The 21,170-nt window shown below is 39.3% G+C and overlaps 1 protein-coding gene across 9 annotated transcripts in view; it reads left to right on the top strand.

The window, feature by feature from the left end:
* The window catches only part of ARHGAP24 (Rho GTPase activating protein 24), a 738,009-nt gene extending 727,674 nt beyond the window's left edge, over window positions 1-10,335 (top strand). For all 9 annotated transcript variants that reach the window (XM_077882769.1, XM_077882768.1, XM_077882772.1 and 6 more), the window contains 2 exons: window positions 5,289-6,366; window positions 9,584-10,335. In XM_077882769.1, the coding sequence (XP_077738895.1) occupies window positions 5,289-6,366; window positions 9,584-9,827 (1,322 nt within the window). In that variant the 3' untranslated portion in view covers window positions 9,828-10,335. The remainder of the gene's footprint in view (window positions 1-5,288; window positions 6,367-9,583) is intronic.
* Window positions 10,336-21,170: the final 10,835 nt, after the last annotated feature.

Raw genomic sequence — 21,170 nt, forward strand, 5'->3', positions numbered from 1 at the left:
TGGGGGTAGGGAATTGGCTACAAATAGGCACAAGGGAATTGTCTATATCATGATTAGATGTTTCCAGGACTGTCATTTGTCAAAATTCATGATATAACTTACATCTACACATATACAAAATGACACATGTACAAGTTTATTCGTTGCAAAAATACAAATTGAAACTACATTTCACAGAGAGCTGTCATATATGTGTATATGTAAGTGTATTTTAAAGTGCCTACATAATTTTCCTTTAAAGCAAAATCGAATTCTTATCCAATTTTTATGAAGAAGTGCCTATAATGTGGTTTAAATTCAACCTTCATAGAAGTGTACAAGCGAGAGAGAATTTCTGGATCATGTAGCACAGTGGGACTCCTGAATCTGCTCGGACTCTTCAGAATGGGCTGGTGATTCTGACCTCATTATTTGGGCTTCATGTTTTTCATTAGTAACCCAAGGAAGAGAATGACAGAGAGGAGGAAATAAAAAGGAAAAGAGAGTATATAGTGATACATACTTGATCATTACTAAGCTAGTCTGTCCTAAAAAGATATAAAAATGGAAAGAAATTCCCTTTCTTTCTTTCTTTCTAGGAAAGAACTATTGCCATTTATTATTCTGGAAACTAGATGAAAGCAAAGCCTCCCAAGGTAGAAGAAAGAGATTTCTAGATCACTAGGGCCGTGACAGTCACTCTATAATTATGGCAGGTAACTGGCATGACTGTTCACAGTCTCATGATAGAGACCTTGGGAATGTCGCTCTTCAATTAATTAAATGCCCTACATAGTTCACAGCTATAGTGAGAAGCAGTGATGCTTCATGCTTCAAATGTTAATATTCCAGTGATGGGGAAAAGCTCCATTTTTCCCAAAGTACTAGACACTCTGTCATATATAATAGAGGCTGCTAATATTTGAAAGTGTGTCTGTCATATGAGCAAATAGTAAAATAGGACTAAGTACACATGTCTTCAAACAGTACATAATGAGAGTGTTGACAGCCATTTTAACTGTACTAAAATCTTTTCATCAGAATCATTCACTCAAAAAAAAAAAAAAAAAAAAAGAATCATTCACTCCTCCATGCACTGAAAATAGGATGACAAATTCAGAGGTAGCTAGAAAAGATAGATATATAAGACCATTAATTTTATTGAGTCCTTTTTCTTCCACAAATAAATAGATGTCTTTTATTTAATTTCTTATTTAGAATAACCCCAAGTTTACTTGTTACTACTACAGTTAAAATTCCAACAGCTGAAACATAATAGGATGAGTGCATGCTTTGGAGGAAGAAGACAAAGTGAAATTTCACCTTGGTCATTTATCATCTATGTGACCTTGAGCAAACAGCTTACCCTCTCTGAACCTCAGTTTTCTCATCTGGAAAGTTTCAAGTCCTATCTTATAGCCTTTGAGAAGCTTAATTTAAAAGATTTAAGTGAAACATCTCCACCTAACATAGTGTTTCTCAAACTCTAATATACATAGGAATCACCTGGAGATATTGTTAACATGCAAGCTCTGATTCAGGTCTGCAGCAGGTTCTGCAATTTTGAAACTCCCAGGTGATATTTATGCTACTTTTCTGTTACTGCTAGTGTCATCAAGGAGCTGGTTAGAAATGTAAAATCTCATGCCCCCCCCACAATACCTACATTTTAACAGAATTCAGGTAATTTGAATGAATATTAATGTTTGAGCAACACTGACCAACATCAGACCTGGCACACTGAAGATTCTTGATCTAAATATACTCTAAGTTTTGGATGATCACAGAAGTGTGCAGGACATAGATGGATTTAACACAATTTTTTCATATTCAAAATTTGATTTTGAATTATACTCAAGTCCGATTTTGTCAAAGTGTTGCTTTAAGCGAAAGAATGACCTCCCCACATATCAGGCCTCTACTCTCTGACAGCTACTCAAATAGTAGCTGTTTGGTAGAAACCTGCATTGTCAAAGCCCTTCTCATCATTTTGTTCACAAAATCTCAATTTAAGTATTTTATATAGAAACTACATTTATTAACTAGAATTTAAGTTGTTTTGCTGTGTCTATTTATTGGAGATTATTCCTAAGAGCTTTTAGCAAGATCATATAAACCCAGTTAATACATCAGATCAGTATAGTTCAAGCCAAAGCAAAATGATTGATGTTTGTATTAGCCTATACTGTTTTATTATGGGTACATGATAACTGAATATTTAAAGATTTTCTTGGGCTATTGAGGGAGGAGAGGCTCCAAGTTAGAAAACTAATTGAGAAGGCTGGTTAATAATGACAGCCAATTTTAAGGGGTAGGAACTCAGTTTCTAAGGCAGTGAGGAATATGTGAAAATATATTTGAGATTTCAGCTAATATGCTGAAATTGATAAACCCATTGATTTTTTTAAATAAATTATTGCTTTTAATAATAAATCAGCTATTTCATCCATTATGGTCTGTTAATTTTACTGTCTGAAATTTGTATTCATTTCTAATTCATACTTTATAGTGCATAGTAAAAAATATGAGAATCAAATGGAAATTACAGTATTTTCATCTGTGTAAGATAATTATTGTTTCTCAAATTTCTTTTCATTGTTTAAAATGCCCTGCCTAATGCTTTGCTGTTTCTTATAGAGCAGGTTTGGTGGTAAAAGATTCTCTCAGTTTTTGTTTATCTAGCAATATCTTTATTTCCCCTCCGTTTTTTTTTTTAAGATTTTTATTTATTTATTCATAAGAGACACAGAGAGAAAGAAAGAGGCAGAGACACAGACAGAGGGAGAAGCACTCTCCATGCAGGGAGCCCGATGTGGGACTCGATCCCGGATCTTCAGGATCAGGCCCTGGGCTGAAGGTGGTGCTAAACCACCGAGCCACCTGGGCTGCCCTTCCCCTCCATTTTGAATATAGATTTGTTGGATACAGAATTCTTGTGTGACAGTCTTTCAACATTTTGCATATCCTATTACCTTCTGGCAATGAGAAATTATGAGAAATCAGCTATTAATCTTCTTAAGGATCCTTTGTACATGGGTTGGTTCTCTCTTGCTACTTTCAAGTTTTTTTTTTTTTTTTTTAGTTTAAGACAGCTTGACTATGATGGGTCTAGGTTTAGATCCTTTTGCATTTTCATTTTCAGGTATAGCAATTCTTTCTTTTGCCTGCTTATATCTGCTGTTAATTCCCTCTCCTGATTTTTTGTTCATTTCAGTTATTATACTTTTCAACTCCAGAATATTTGGTTCATTTATATGCTTTCTGTATCTTTATTGATAATCTCTATTTGGTAAGACAGTATTCTCATTTTCATCTGATCTCTTTAGATATGGTTTCCTTTAGTTATTAGAACACATTCAAAATAACCAATTTAAAGTCTTTATCTAGTGAGTGCCCTGTCTGGGCTTCCTCAGAGTGTATTTTTCCTACATATGGGCCATAAGGTCTTTATTCTTTGTATGTCTCATAATTTTCATTGAAAAACTGGACATTTTTAAAAAGATTTTATTTATTTATTCATGAGAGACACAGACAGAGAGAGGCAGAGACATAGGCAGAGGTTAGAAGCAGGCTCCACACAGGGAGCCCGATGCAGGACTTGATCCCAGGACTCCAGGATCGTGCCCTGGGCCGAAGGCAGGTGCTAAAACCACTGAGCCACCCAGGCATCCCTGGACATTTTTAGTAGTAAAATACTGTGAGGGCTTTGGATATCAGGTCCTCTCCCTCTTCAGATTTGCTGTTGTTTGTTTAGTGCTTTTTCTGAACTAATTCTATAAAGTTTATATTCTTCACCAAATGTGGCCACTGAAGTTTATGCTTGGTTTGCTTGGTTGTCAATTAATTATTGACAAAGATTTCCTTCTATTGCCTCGGCTCATAAGTTTCCTTTTTTTTTTTTTTTTTTGCCAAGGGGCTCTGTATGCAAATCTTTGACAGTCAGGTAGGTAGTTCACAACTCTGCAGTAGCCTTCAGTTTCTGCTTGTACAGAGCCTCAAAATCAGCCAGAGGTGAGAGCCTAGGGACTTACTAGTTCTTTCCTGAGCATGCACACAGCTGCAGGGATGTACGTAACCCTAAACATGCGTGTAGTCTTCTAAACTCCCAGGGATAGATCCAAGCTTTTCAAAACCCCCTATGGAAATCTCATTCCTCAGATTTATCTTTTAAGCTTGTGGTTAGCCTATTGTCTGTCCCAACTGTTATTCTGCTGCTTCTGGCAGCCATGGTGTTAAACAAAAGAGCCCTCATTATTTCTGACAAACGCCCCTGAGAAAAACACTCTTCACACTGGTCAAATTCCTAGTCAGATCAAATAAGGACATGCATTGTGAGGGCGTCTTCAAGAGAACCACCAAACAGGTCAAACAATGGCAATATTCTGGGAATGGAGTTTTGGAATTCCAACTGTGTTCTGGCCATTGCAGGGACTGCCAAGCTGCCAGTTCCCACTGCGATTGTGGAATATTAGTTTTTAAGGCTATTGCAAAGCTAGGGAGAATAGGATGAGGACAAAGTTAAAATACCACAGAGCTTGATGTTCTTACTGAGTCAACCTTTTTTCCTGAATAAACATTTTCCAGACTGTATCGAGCCTTTAATTAACTTCCAGATTCCTACAAATGTTGATTCAGAATACTTTTGTGAATTGCTCTTATGGAGAAGAGGATTTTTGGAGATCCTTATTACACCATTCTGGCTGATGTTACTTAAAATGCCTCAAAGCTTTTGAATAGTGAACAAAAGTCATATGGAACTTCATTATCTTGCAACATTAGAAAGACAGACCATATACCCACCAGAGATCATATAGGGCTTTACTAAGAAATGCCACTAAAATATATTGATCGTTTGAGTCAATTGTCAAATGAGAGATAACATTGACCTTCTCTTAAGACTTCTCACAATTAAATCTCAAACTTCTAGGAAATGGTGTATAATGATTAAAAGCCTATTCTCTGGAACTAGCTCACCCCGTTTCAAGCCCTGATTCTGCTCCTTAATGGCTTTGTGACCTTGGTCAAGTTATTTAACATTTGCAATACAATGATAATAAACTACCTATTCATAGATTTGTTTTAAAATCCAGCTAAACCAACAAAAGTAAAGTGCTTCGTACAGTTCATTATATATGGTAAATGCTCAAGCACTTTTAGCTTCTTTTGCTATTGTCATCATTAAGAATATAGTTCAGCAGTACTGACAGTAATGCTTAATGTTCATCTGAATGTGGTTCTTTAAGAGTCTTTTTCAAAATGAGAAATAAAACTATTTCACTCCTACAACTGTGTTTTCTTCGCAATTACAGGCACTGTGGTGGTCCAGCAGTTGATGTCAGTAATGATTAGCAAACATGATCGCCTCTTCCCTAAAGATACAGAACCACAAGGCAAACCCCAAGATGGAGTGAGCAACAACAACAATGAAATTCAGAAGAAAGCCACCATGGGCCAGCTACAGAACAAGGAGAACAATAATACCAAGGATAGTCCTGGTAGGCAGTGCTCTTGGGAAAAGTCCGAGTCTCCCCAGAGAAGCAGCGTGGATAATGGATCCCCCACAGCTCTACCAGGGAGTAAAACCAACAGCCCAAGGAACAGCGTTCATAAGCTGGATGTCTCTAGGAGCCCCCCTCTCATGGTCAAAAAGAATCCTGCTTTCAACAAGGGCAGTGGGATAGTCACCAATGGGTCCTTCAGCAGCGGTAATGCAGAAGGTCTGGAGAAGACCCAAACCACTCCCAATGGGAGCTTACAGGCCAGAAGGACCTCTTCGCTGAAGGGGTCTGGTACCAAAATGGGCACCCACAGTGTACAGAATGGAACAGTGCGAATGGGCATTTTGAACCCCGACACACTTGGGAACCCCTTGAACGGTCGCAGCATGAGCTGGCTGCCTAATGGCTACGTGACCCTGAGGGATAATAAGCAGAAAGAGCAAGCAGGAGAGTCAGGCCAGCACAACAGGCTCTCCACCTATGATAATGTCCATCAGCAGTTCTCCATGATGAACCTTGATGACAAGCAGAGTGTTGACAGCGCCACCTGGTCCACTTCCTCCTGTGAAATCTCCCTCCCCGAGAATTCCAACTCCTGCCGTTCCTCCACCACCACCTGCCCAGAGCAAGACTTTTATGGGGGTAATTTTGAGGACCCTGTTTTGGATGGGCCCCCGCAGGATGACCTCTCCCACCCTGGGGACTATGAAAACAAAAGCGACCGGAGGAGTGTGGGAGGCCGGAGTAGTCGTGCCACCAGCAGCAGTGACAACAGTGAGACATTTGTGGGCAACAACACCAGCAACCACAGTGCACTGCACAGCTTAGTGTCCAGCCTAAAACAGGAGATGACCAAGCAGAAGATAGAGTATGAGTCCCGGATAAAAAGGTGAGGAAAATCTGGAGCTCCTAACTACCAGAAAGGGTGCAACAACCCCCTGTTGTGGGACACATCTGCACAGGAGGTTAAACGAACTGGCTCCAGAGTCACAGACCCGAGTTCAAGTCCAGGATTCACTCTTTAGTTGTAAGCTGTAGGATATGGGGGAGGCTCTCTATGAGCTTTGGATTCTTACTGTGAAAATCTTAAATATGAGTAGTTGTTACCTTAAAAGCATGTGAGAAATCCTTAAGCATTGTCCCTGGCACAGAATCAGTGCTCAATAATGCTATCTTCTGTAATTAGATATGTGGGTTTCTGTTAAGGCCTGGAAAGAGAGTGGCAGGGATAAATGGAAAGTAAGGATCCTGTTTTCACTGGTGCGAAGAGGATGAAATGAGGGTGAAGAAAAGGTGTCAAAAAAAAAAAACCCAGATCTTTTTTTCTCATTCTTTTAATCTTTGAATGCTAAGAGGGTGTCCGCTGCCTGCTGGGCTCAGCTGCAGGCCTTGAGGGTTCAAGCAGTGAATAAAACAGACCAAAACTCAGCCCTCATGGAACCAGAGCAATAAGTAAAGTAGATCGGATGCTAAGTAGAAGACTAATGCAGGGAAGTGGAGTCAGATGCCTTGGTGAGGTCTAAATTCACGTGTGGTCACAGAGGAAGCTGAGCGATACCTGGAGAGGAGCAAGTGGAAATGCCATGAGATGGGATGGGCGGGGGGCCCCGAGAGGGAACAGAGCGAGGTGACAGAGGACCTTGAGGATCATTGTAAATCTGGCTTTTATCTGAGATTGGAGTCCGTGGAGGTTTTGAGAAAGGTGTGAACATGACGTGTGTTCATATGGACAAGGGAAACTGTAGGCTAAACAAGGAGCAAAAACTGTGATTTGTAAGGAAGAATTATGCCAAAACCTAATTTATATCAGTTTACATCTTCTCATAGGGTGACCAAGGTGGAAGTATGCTTAGCAGCTTCTCTAGGGAGGCTGCCTAGGCTGGATAAGGGGTGTTTGCCGGGTGGCCTGTGTTCACAGCCCTGACTCTCAGATGTCCCATGGACTTGAGAGGTGGGAATATGGAGAATGAGCCCAAGGCTCACAAACAGGACCCTGGGCCAGAAACCAGAAGTCCCACCCCCGCGTTTTCACCGTGGTTACAGAAATTCTAAAACCTATGGTCTTCATGTTCTCCCTTGAGCTTAGTGTAGGGGAAAGGACACTAACTCTCCAGGAGGAGACGTCCCGAGGCTCAGTTCAGCATGGAGCGGCCAGGGTCAGGCTGTGTGACTTGGTGGCCCTCCTCCTTCATGGGTGTTCTAGGGTCCTCACAGTACTGGACATCATTCTTTGTCCTACTTCAATTGCTGCCATGGCTCCAGACGCCACGGGGCTCCTTCCTTATACATAAAGTTGGCTCCAACGTATTTTACTATGTGTCCCACCCATTTGTCAATTATCAGGCTAAACGATACATATTCCAAGAACTTTGGTCAAGTAAATTGAAGTACTACTTATACATTAGGTTGAAAAATTACTTTCTTAGAAAGTCATTTTTGTAAACCTTCCTGAGCAGACACTTGGCTTGAATTTTTCTATATAATGCCAAGTGACAGGAGGTTTATGGAAGAAAAGAAATGTCCTCTGCTTATAAGGTAACTCTGTTTCTAAGTGTAGTTTTTGGAACCACTGGCTACCAGAACTCTGGAGTTTCTGCCAATGCATGATGATAACTTAGCACTTAGCACTGGCAAGCGAGAGATAGCACTTTCAACTTAGTACTTGTATGAACAGAGGGGAAAAAGCTGTTCTGAATGGCTGCTGGTGGACACACTCACTTCTGAGAACATTGGTGGCCTATTTATGTTCTGTAATCTGTGGCACATTTCAGAGACCTTGATAAAATAATTGAACTTCCCAGGAGAATGTCATCTCAATGGGCCCTTTTACTGTAGCGTTCTTACCTGCCTGACCACCAGAGGAGGAGATACACAGCAGAGTGGGGCAGAGGAGCTGCCCCATGCCCAAACCACAGAAATAGGAGAGGTTGTTTGTTCTAGTAAATTTTGGTCATTCCTAATTATAGGCATACATTTCTCTTTCAATTTCTTTTAAACTCCATCCCATAAATATTAAAGTTAGAGACAAATTCATAGATAGATGATATAGATAGGTGATAGATAATATTTTACTTTGTTTAGTTATCAATCACTGATATATGTTGTTTAGCTTTTAAACATGTAAGTTTCATGTTCTTTTACTCCCTCAGAATTAGTTTCTAACTTTACTGTTTGTGCTCGGAGATAATTGTTTCTATGATATCAATTATTTAGCCTGGTTAAAACTATTCTCTTTTTACTGGTTTGAGATTCTATATATGACTAATAGATCAAGTCTGTTAATCACGTTGTTCAAGTCTTTTACATTTCCCCTAATTTCTATCAGATAGATCTATAATTTCTGAGAAAGAAAAATCTCCTAATGTTATTATAGATTTATCAATTTCTCCTTATAATTTTGTTAAATTTTATGTTGAATACTTTGAGGCTAGACTACTAGGTAAATAAAAATAAAGTATTGTTTATATCTCCCTGATGAACTAGTCCTCTTGTCATTAAGTAATGGTCATCTTTAATTGTAATCACTTTTTTGCCAGAAACCTACTTTTTCCGGATACTAATATTGCTCTGCCACTTTTGATTCGTGACTTTCTGGCATAAGAGACTTGTGAAATACCTAGCAATGACATTTTCACTATCATTATTTTTCCCTTGATTGAAAGCAAATATGATGTCCTCTTTCCTTCCCATTTTACCAGACTTTCCCCTTTCTTTTAATAAAGCCAGGTGCCAGCTTCGCATGAAATGAGTCCAGGAAGCCCTGTGCTTTGGGTTGCCTCCTACATCTGCCATTCTGTGCTCCCTGATAATCAATCTCCGGCTTCTCTGTGCTGACATTCATTTATTCACAATCAGATACCAACTAAGTGCTTCCAAGTGAGGTCTTGGGGTCTTCTTGTTAAAATGATAGTAAATCATCCTAGCATATACAATGAATGAATGAATAAAAATACATCTTTTAAACCATTAGACCTTGCTTCACTGGTTCCAAAGGGCCCGTTACAATTTCCTAACTATTGTGGAGACAGAGTTCAGAAAATCTGTGTCCCTGTCACATTTCAAGTGAATAAAATCACTTTCTCTTTTATTCCCTCCCTCCCATCTAGCTTGGAACAGCGAAACTTGACTTTGGAAACAGAAATGATGACCCTCCACGATGAACTGGATCAAGAAAGGAAAAAGTTCACAATGATAGAAATCAAAATGCGAAACGCTGAGCGAGCAAAAGAAGATGCAGAGAAAAGAAATGACATGCTTCAGAAAGAAATGGAGCAGTTTTTTTCCACGTTTGGGGAGCTGACAGTGGAACCTAGGAGAACCGAGAGAGGAAACACAATATGGATCCAGTGAGCCTGCTTCCTCCCGTTGTCTCCCAATGGATCTGGGAAGGGCTCTGGGGTTCCGGTGGAAACATTACATGGGATCAGGTGGCTGGTCACCTGCTGTACAGTGCTCTAACTGGTGAAGGAATACCATTTACAGACATTATCCATCCATATCTGCAATGTGTACCAAAGTTATATCATGCCCCATAATGCTACTGTCAAGTGTTACAACTGGATATGTGTATAGAGAGTAGTTTTTAAAAAGTAAGCTAAAAAAATGAGAAGCATATCTCAAGAATTATTTTATTGCAAGTCTTGTATTTAAAATGTTAAATCAATATGTTGTTGCAATTTAGCTTGCTTCCAAGCTTCACCCCTTGCACTTAACATAAGCTATTTTTGGCATTGTGTTATCATCAGCTTATTTTATAGATCAATATTTTTATTTCCCCTTTTGCTGAGGAAACGAAGATAAGCAGATATATAAATATATATAAATATATATCAGATGAGTTATTAAAATCAAAACAATACTTTGTGGCTGTGCTGTTTGTGCCAATAGACCTCGCCATTGACCAAAAAGAGAAATGTAAATAGTTTTATATAATACAATTGAATCACCAGGAACCTTTGATTTGCTCTTTAAGTTTTTCCCTCGACACTGCTCGGTTTTCTTTGTGAGGTGCCTGGACACAGAGAATTTTGGATTTTGTAAAACCCCCTTCTCAAAGCCTATTGTCTGCCTGGTCCGTTGCACAGATGCATGTCTCCCGTGCAGGATGCACTTTGGGATGGTGGGGAAGTGGTAAAAGCATAAAATGAGTCATGCCATGAATTACTCTGACCTTCTGGATCTAGTCCCTGTAACTGCTATATGGTTTCAAGAAAACTTCTTCCCACTCTTGGGAGGTTGAAAAACACCACTTGTTATGCTGTGCCACAGGAACACCTCTTGTCTGTGGACACACTCACTTCTGAGAACTCAGAATGGCTCAGACCATTCCTCCATGCCCCCAGCGAACACACTTTACAATGCAGGCAGTGATCTGGTGAGACCGTAACCCTCTCAGTTAAACTGCTAGAGTATGTGCCAAGTAGTGACATTTTTCTCTCACTCAGGCCTCTGTTGGTTTGGCACCTGGGATTCTGTCTACAGGACAGTGGGCAAAGATAGTGTAGCAAGAGGAGGGGATGGAGCAGATAGACCAGAAGGAGAAGGAGACATGTTTGGAAAGAACAACTACTTTGCTTCTAATTTTTACAATATTGTTCTTCCCAGTTGCAAATGTATTTGTTCACAATAATTTTAAGACTTGAAGGTGTAAAGGTCCAGTTTTGACAAATGTATGACTATTAGTAATTGTGACCTTCTAGAGGAACCCAGGGCTCTCTGGAGCTGGAATTTGGGGATAACAACTCTTCACACTCCAAGTGATCTTCAGAAGCCAGGCAAATAAATACTTCTCACACTAGAACAAAAAGTCACAAAAGGCATGATTAGAAATAAAGACTTCTTGAGTTTATAGGATTGTGTTTAGAAGGTTCTATGTCTTATTTCAAAGAGGAGAATAGTCTTTACCACATCCAGCCTTGTCACCATTCACTTGTGTTCATGGTCCCTGGGTTTTAACCACTATCTGTAATAATGATACCTTCTTTACCTTTAGTTTCCTGTTCTCACTCTCTTCTGATTCTTTAACCAGATACTTCCACCTGAGTATCAAATAGAAAAGTCAAACTCAAATGTGCAATGTTGATCTCAATGGGTCTTTATACATTTCCATCTCTCCCCAGTCCCTGTCCTAGTGAGTGAAAACCTTGGGACTCATCCCAAGTTGAAGGATGCAATAGTAAAAATCGAAGGCCATACAGTCAACTTGCCTGCATTCAATTTTTCCACAATTCACTAGCTGTGGCTCAGACTTCTAGGCATCACTTTTTTTGATGTAGACTGGGACTAACACAGATGCTCCTCTCATGGACTTGTTAATGTAGGTTCATTGAGGTGTAGATTGTGTGAGAGCTGAGCACAGCCCCGAATGTACAAAAAGGATGCCCTAAACGTTCATTCTTGTTTTCTCTCCACTCTTCTTCACTCTGAAATTCACTCAGCAAGTAATATCTAGTCCACTCACCCTTGCCTTTTGAATCTATTCTCTTTGATCGGTTGCTCTTCATCTTTGAGGAAAGCATCTCTCCTTTGGCAGGATATTCCTTCCAGGCTGCCCATCTGACCATATCATGGCCTTACTACCATCATGTGAAGAATCTCACTTGCCCACAGGATATGCCCTTAACACGGTGGATAAGGCTGTGACCTACAGTTTTATTTTCACCTCCTACCACTTCCCTCACCCCTGCTGTGCCATTTCATGCCTGTGAAACTTTCCACCTTTTATTGTCATGTCCATCTTGACTACCTTCCTTCTATCTGGCACAGTCCTACCATTTTTTTAAGAGCTAAATCAAACGTCAGTTCCCCTATAAAGCTTCTAGGATCTCAACTAAGAATTAAGTACCTTGTGCTCCCAATTTGTGTATTGCTTTTAGTCTTTTCCACGTCTGATTATTTTCTTCACCAAAATAAGAAACATTTTTGAAGCAGCATGGTAGAATAGAAATAGCAGGAAACAGAGAGCCAAACAGACCTAGCTATGCATCCCGACATACCTTAGGCAAGATGCACAGCAACGACAAGTCACTTAACTTCTCTGAGCATCTTGTTTTTCCCTCTGTAAAGTGGAGGTAATAACTCCTACCAATTAGGAATTTTGTAATACTTAAAAGTGATATGTAATGTGACTATCCCAGGGACCATCACTTAGCTCCACTGACAGCTCTATTAATAAATGGAGCTTCCAAACCTAAGAGAGTAGAATTGTTGTCCTATTGTTCTCAAATCCCTCCATCTCTACCTTTTATTCCATAGAGTGCCAGCATGGAGAGTTAGCCATAAATCTGGCCTTTGATTTATGAGGGATGCTGCCGTTAATTTTAATTATCAATCTCAGTGTTGATAACATTTGATCAATGGATACCATGAGTAGCTTGTCCATCTGGGTTTCTATTAGTTCTTCTATTAATCCGCCAAATGCCTAGAAAATATCAACTGCAAATTGACATTAAAACAAATTGGAAATAAGTAGATAGTACCAAGAGTTCATTTGCTACATCCTTATAGGCTTCTTTAAAACTATTTAGGTAGGGCAGCCCAGATGACTCAGAGGTTTAGCCCCTGCCTTCAGCCCAGGGTGTGATTCTGGAGACCCAGGATCCAGTCCCACGTCAGGCTCCCTGCATGGAGCCTGCTTCTCCCTCTGCCTGTGTCTCTGCCTCTCTCTCTCTGTGTGTGTGTCTCTCATGAATAAATAAAATCTTTAAAAAAATAAATAGAAATAAAACTATTTAGGTAACTAGAATGATTCTTAAACTATGCATTCAGGAGAAAGGATTTGCTTCCAAGTGTTGAGTCTATAATGTTGGTTTCACTAGCCAAGCCATATGGCTGGGTATCCTTCAGAGAACATTTAAAATAGAATTGTGAATGACAGTAGGCCAATTGAAGTCTATACTTTTTAAAAAATATTTTATTTATTTATTCATGAGAGACACAGAGATAGAGAGAGGCAGAGGCACAGGCAGAGGCAGAAACAGGCTCCATGCAGGGAGCCAGATGTGGGACTTGATCCTGGGACCCCAGGATCACGCCCTGAGCTGAAGGCAGACACTTAACTGCTGAGCCACCTAGGGATCCCTGAAGTCTATGCTTTTTAAATGTAGTTTCTATATGTCATTTTGTTATTAAATGACTAAAAATTTGAAGGGAAACTTAAATAATGTCATTCCTATTTATTTTTATTTATTCACAAGCTAAGCCCTAAATGAAAAAAAAAATTAGGGCATTTCCAGGTAGGATACTTTAAATCATCAATATAATTATCTCCCCTTGGAAATCCAGGAGAATTTGAAGACTGTGGTACCAGCCAAAAACCTCAGTGTTCCTTTCACTGCAGAACTGCATCCTACTTAGAATAGCATCACAGAAAATGATGATGCATAAGCTTTTGGAAAGAGAGCTAGATTCAAATCTCAGTTCTACCACTTTGTAGCTATAAGAATTTAAGAAAAGTTACATGACGTTTGTAAGACTCAATCTGTTTTTCTGTAAAGTAGGATAATACTTTTCCTCATTGGGTTTTTGTTTTATTTTGTCTTGAGAAATGACTAAGTTAAGTGACTAGCACAATATATATTGTAAGTGTTCAGTAAATGGTAGCTGTCAGCACTCAAACGTTTCTATTTCTATTTCTATTCTGTTTCTATTGAGTGTTCAAAGGGTGTTCCAGCTTCCAGAAAATAGAATTCTGGCCTCAAGAATTTGGCCAGCATGTTCACCAGCAGAAGATACAATTCTGCCCTTGTCCCAGACAGGCTAATTTTACTTTTGCCCAGATAATCCACCAGAGATTTGATAGGAAGGAAGAGGTAACCCAAGGTATCTTTTTCACCTGAGATAATACAATTGCATCCATGATCTGAGAATAATGTCCAAAGGACCACCCATAACTGTCCCTGCATCAGCTCTGTCTGTTTGGACACTGAAGAATATGTTCAGTTTTAAAGCTCTTGGGTAAAGTATAATGAAAGTCTAAGAATATGACCAGTGAATGTGTCTAGACTCACATCAGCATCACCATTAGTGAATATTTATTGAAGGCCTCTACGTGTCATGTCAGCACTAGACTAGATGCATGGGATTCCTAGTTTATAAATAACCACCACATGAGATGATGTTCTCTGAAAGTAGTTAGAGACCACAAAAGTGAGTCTGGGAAAAGCACGTCAGAGCCATGACTATTATGTGAGTCCTAAAGAATAGGTAGGAAGTTATCAGACAGGATAGCAGTTTGGGGCAGGAGCTTCTCTAATCCAGGGAAAAATATATGTGTTAAGTGCCTTCAGGGTGGAGCCTAGGGGGCCTTTCCAATGAAATAAAAATGACCTATCATGTGTGTGCCATCAGGGTGGCCTTGTGCATAAAGACTCACTTACCACCAGGAGATGGGAAAACACTTAGGACCCATGTGGCTTCCACTCCCTTATATCCAAATAAAACAGCCAAAGCCAGACACATTTTGCCCTGTTGGAACTCACAAACCACAGAAAAAGAGTATGGAATTGTGACTCTCAAAGGCCTATTTTGTTATTCTCTTTATAGTCTCTTTAATTGCACAAGTGGGGAATGAGTTGACTGCCCAGTTTAAGGGTTCCTTGCTGCAAAGTGATGTGAAAAACTAACAGCTCCCCAAGCAACTAAAACCTACCAAACCTACTGTAGATCTTCGAGTATAAAGTTTAGCAGATGTAAAGTGTGTTTTTTAATGCACCATTTTTGGCTCAGGTCCGGGACTGAATGACACTCTTTATTAATGGACTATGTGTAGCTGCTACCTTTCTAGCCCTTGGAGGGCTAAACCCAGGTGAGACCAGCCCATTCAAGTAGAAAGTACTGAATTGTTTGAATAAGGTGTTAAATTGGCCTTCAGCATACCACCTGTTTTTGTGAACACTATGCCATCCAATCCCTCTCCTGCCAACACACATTCCCTGCCTCCTCGTGATTCACTAGAATCCATTACATATCACACCAAAGTAATCTCTAGGGTTGTGCCATCTTGCCCGCATCCTTGGTCACCTATTGCCAAAATCGTCCAAATATGTCATTTGCCTTCACTATTATGTTTATCCCTACATTGCTCAGCATGTTCCCTCATTTGCTTCAAATTCTGATTCTCTCTCCACTCCTCAGACTTTTCCGTTATACATGCTAGAGCCTAACAGCTGCTATTATCTTCCCCTAAATCTTCTCCAAAACATGGTTACCTCCTAAAGACACCACTTCTTGCAGCCCTCCCAAGGATGGCCACTTTCCTTTCTCACAATCTGCATGTCATTAGCTTGTAAGAGAGATAGGTCTTGCTTTGCTCTTTGATGCTACTTCCAGACCTTAGATCTTCCCACTTCCCTAATAACTCCATAGAAGTACGTCACATGACCAATTATTTAGCACCTGTTTTTTTTTTTCTTCCCCAAATCAATACTCCTCTGCCATCCACCAACTTGGCCACTCAGCTCCTTGAGCTGATCATTTCTGAAAATCTTGATTTTCTCCTGCCCGAACATCAGCCACCCATGCCCATGGTTTTCCTTATTCCACGCCATTTCCAATAACTACACTATCACCAAAACTTCCATTTCAAGCACTCACTGTCTCATCATCATCTATTCCTTTTTTAGGTAATTCCCTCAAAACCATCACTCCAAAAATTCTTAGAAACTCCCAAAGAGTAGAGAAGCCATTGACTTTGCTATGTTTTCATTGGCTATCATTCCCTCATGTCATTGCTTCCTTCCTTGACTAGCTCATCTGTGGTTCCTCATTATAATTATTCTTTTCCTCACTCTCAAATCCCTTCAGATTTTCTTCCACCACTGTACTCATCTGGGAAAGAAAAACACCCAACTCTGGCTAAACCCAATTCCTGTTAATTCTTAACCTGCACCTGAGAAACACAAATGGCTGGAGAACAGAAGACCACCATCCACCATGGGATGACTTGTCCCATCTTATATCTATATAAGTATGGTTCACATGGCTCTCATCACTGTCTAGTAACTTAACCTCATACTTTTCAAGGTCAGTTTTACACTTCTCAAACCTCCATAAGCTCTTCCTCTCCCCATTTACAGCTAGTAGCTTTACTTATAACCAAACTTACTGATAACCTGTTTTTACTGAGAAAACAATACCAGAAGAGTAAGTCCTTATGTTCCATCATCCATCTACCCAACTGTCTACATGCAACCTGTACGCATCACCTTGACTGTGCCACCTGCTCCAACTCAGCCAAGTGTATATGGGAGGACCATATACATCCCTCTGGCCTTTTTAAGCACATTACTCCTTCAAATAAATATTCTTTCTTTCTAGTGTTATGAATTTTGCTCTTTATGTGTTGGCCCTATCAACATATACCCATGCTATAATAGCTTTCTTAAAATTCTCTCTTCATGTTGTATTTATGTCTAGTTTCCACATGATTCTTCTGCTTCACTTTCTAGAAAAAAAAAAAACTCTTGCATTTTCTCTACCTATTTCTAATTCCTCACTTCCCATATTCTCTTGAACTCACTGTAGTCATGCTTTCCTGCTTAATACTGCCGAGAATATGCTCTCTTAAAGGTCAGCGATAAAGGTCTTCATAAAAATCAAGTCTAATTGTGAACCTTCAGTCCCCATCTTTTTTAGCCACTCCAGCAGCATTGTCCCAGGTGCCTATTCCCTTCTTTTTAAACACCTTTACTTGGCTTCCAGGACAGCAGACTTTCCTGGTTTTTGCCTCACTGGACATTTCTCAGGATATTCAACTGTTTATTGACTTCTATATGTTGGAGCAAGAAATGCCTCCATCTTTGGACTCTTCTTCTTCTTTGTCTGCACTTAGTCTCTTGGTGATCTATACAGTCCCGTGGTTATAAATAACACTTACAAGCTGATTAGCTCAGGTTTGTTTCAGCTCAACTTCTTCCCTTACTCCAGCCTTGTAGACCCTCCTGCTACTTTACTAGGATACCTACTAAGTATCTCCAGTTGACATTTCCAAAACAAGTATGATTTTTCTTCCCAAATATGCTCCTAACCCATTCTTTACCACTTCAGTCAACCACACCATTACTTACCTGATGGTTTCAATTTTTAAAAATTCTGGAGTTATCCTGATCTGTTTCTTTCGTATCACATATCAATCCATCAGCAACTGTTTCCAACCCTCTCTTCACGATATATTCTTGGTTATGTCCTTAATCAACCCTTCTCAGTCCCTCCACTCTCCAGTCTAAGCCCCATCCTATCTTTTTGTGCTACTGTTATACCTTAGAAGAACCTCTTTGTCCCCATTATTATCTTTCTTCTCAACCTCCTCTTTCTATTTGGCAGTCAAAGAGATCCTTTTAAATATTTTTTTAATTTTTTTATTTATTTATGATAGTCACAGAGAGAGAGAGAGAGAGGCAGAGACACAGGCAGAGGGAGAAGCAGGCTCCATGCACCGAGAGCCTGATGTGGGATTCGATCCCGGGTCTCCAGGATCGCGCCCTGGGCCAAAGGCAGGCGCCAAACCGCTGCGCCACCCAGGGATCCCAAAGAGATCCTTTTAAAAAGAAAATTTAGATTATATCATTTCCCTGCTCAAATCTATCCAACGTCTTCTTATATTTAGACTAAAATCCCAAGATCTTGTCATTCTCTGATCCCTGCCTAACTCTTTAATTTCACTTACTATCACACTTTCTCTTGTCCATTCTGCTTCACTCACAGGAGTTTTGGTGATTATATATATACACTCTATAGAGTATATACTCTCTCTCTCTCTCTCTCTCTCTCTATATATATATATATATATATATATATATATATATATATACACTCTTACTCCAGGGCTTTTGCACTTGCTTTTGCCTCAGATACTAATATGGCTCACTATCTCACTTTATTTGGGTCTCTGTTCAAATGTCATCTTTTTTGAGAGGCCCTCCCCGACCACCTCATCTAAATAGCATCCCTTATCATGTTTTATCCTTTTAGCCTGCTTTGTTTGGTTTCTTAATGCTTTCTGCTACCTTATTCCCCCATTAGAAGCAGGAAGATTGCCTGAATTCATCACAATTATGTATACCAAGTATAGTCTTTGGAAGATTGAAGCTCTCAGTTAATATTTGTGACATGAATCAGTGAGTGAATGTTCAGAGCTCAATGCCAAATTTCTGGTTCAGATAATCAGAGGTGTCTTGAGTTGGAATTTTTAATAAAAATAACTAAATTCTGTCTTCTATCATTGTAGGGATCCAGTCATTACCCATAGATTGCACACATTTCAGAGATTTGGCTTTATACTACAGGACCACTAGAGAGGAACTCCAGTAACCATTGTGATGTCATTTTTGCTGATAAAGAGATTTTGGTGCCAGAAATATGAGCCTCCAGTTCAGCCTCCAGGTTTACTCACTCTAAGAGGAAATTGCATCAAAATAAACCTCATGTAATGCAGGAAAGAAACATCATGTTTTTTGGTCTTGCTTGTTTGTTTGTTAGCCTCAGAAACTTTTATCTATTTTTCTCAGGATACTGATATCATAAGTCATTGATAAGGTTTCAGGATGTCATCACATTCTTCTCTTTATCTGGAGACTGACATTTATTTGAAACATACCAAAAGATAGCAGTGTACCTTTTAATTAAAGGAATGAGAGTGCAGATACACATATTTCCTCATTGACTTAATGCAGGTTTACCTGTATTTTTTTTTTCTCTGTGCTATGTTTTAAAATAAATGTAAAAATGGTTTAATCTCCTATAATGTCATGGAAAATAACCAAAATTCTCTTGTGCTGATTCATTTCAACAAAATGATAACATTGAGTGAAGCACATCTTTTTTCATTGCTTTAGGTGGGGTAATAAAAATGGACTTATTCGTATCACACCTCTAAGCTGAACACATTGTTATTTTAAGAGAAAGTAAACAAATAAGATAGAAATATTTTGCTTCAACCACTGGTTTTTACATGGAAAGATGTATTTACTCTGAAGTTTTGATGATAAGGACTATGCTATATTTGTCTCCTACGTGGGACACATACACAGATGTTCCATAAATGTTTTTGGAGTGAATGAAGACACTACTTAAAAATGTAGCTTAGAGAGACACCCGGGTGGCTCAGTGGTTGAACATCGGCCTTTGGCTCAGGGTGTCATCCCGGGATCCTGGGATCGATTCCTGCATCAGGCTCCCTGTGGGGAGCCTGCTTCTCCCTCTGCCTACCTCTCTGCCTCTCTCTGTGTGTCTCTCATGAATAAATAAAATCTTTTTTAAAAAATGTAGCTCAGAAATTAAAGTGGAAATTCATACCTGTTTTCTTGAGCTTAATCTGAACCAAATCCAAATTTGGAATGTATTAACATTAAGAAGCAATTGCTTTTGAAAGTCTTACTTTTATAAAAGAAATACTTTAATATTACTAGTTCCCCCAATCCATGTAAAATATTATTTGGGTCATAAAAATTGATATCGTGTAAAATTTTCATAGAATTTCACCAATGCTAATGGAAAAGAATTGATAGCAGGCAAACTATAAGCAAGACACTTTCCTAGGCAGAGTGTGGAATGTTTTTGTAAGATGAATTGTGTTTTACACGTGCTTTTGAGTTGCAAAGAATCTTGACTATTGGGTAAACAGAAAGACTCCAGACAAGATCAGGAAAGGACAGTACCAGAAGTTCAGTGACAAGGAGGTAAAGTTACCCACTCCACGAAGTGAAGGTTGATCCTCTGAAATTGCATTTCAGAGTTATTTTATGTTAACTTCTATATCAGGATAAGCATGCCTTTAAAGCAAGAAACAGGTGGAATAGGAAAGGTGGGAAATTCCAAACGAGCATTTGACTCTTGTTCGGGTATATGTCATCACATTTCACGTGTTTGAAATATGTCCATTTCAACAGCTTATTTTTCAGTAACTAAAACAGATCCACACTTCTGTAAAAGGTTGAACAGATGGAATTCAGTCTGGAGCTGAGAGAGAACATGTCCCATGCAGTGGTCCCCAACATGAAGTGATCTGAGACCTTGGGATTTTCAGTGTGCTTCACTACTTGCAAATGTGTTCTGTGTACATCTTTCAAAACCCGGAGGGGAGGGCGGATGGCACACTGCAAGTGTGAACCGCATTCTGATGAACTGATAATATCAAACCCTCTAATCTTGGATAAAACTCAGTGCAGTTATTGAGCAAATAGAACCATCCTCCTAGGTTGATCCCTACATATGTAACTACAAGAAATGTTATTTCCAAGACTCCTTTCTTCTCCTCAGTGAGAAGGAGGTCAAATCACCTAAATATTTGGTAACCTTTTATGGTACCTAGTATGCGCCAATAACTTCTTCTGATCCTTCTCTCCAAGAACAATCTAATGGAATGCAATTTCCCTTCTTACTATTGGAGGTATTTTCAGGTACCTATACGTGACCATTTTTAAATACACTTTATTAAAAGAGTGAAGAGTTGTGGCTTAAAAATGGGATAGAATCTATGCCAGAGAGGCAAAAGGCATATGGCTTCTATTTTTCTTCTATATTTCTTATGAAGATATATTGTGCTATCTCAAAAGAATAAATATGGTTAGCTTTCAGATTTTCTAACAGTGAATTAGTTAAATAAAACGTTTTATTCACAGTAATAAAAAGGCTATTCCTTGACATTTTTGGATACTTCCAGCTAAATTAACATAGATTCAGTGACTTCCTTAGCAA

This window comes from Canis aureus, chromosome 33 (genome assembly GCF_053574225.1).
Source record: "Canis aureus isolate CA01 chromosome 33, VMU_Caureus_v.1.0, whole genome shotgun sequence".
Taxonomy (NCBI): domain Eukaryota; kingdom Metazoa; phylum Chordata; class Mammalia; order Carnivora; family Canidae; genus Canis; species Canis aureus.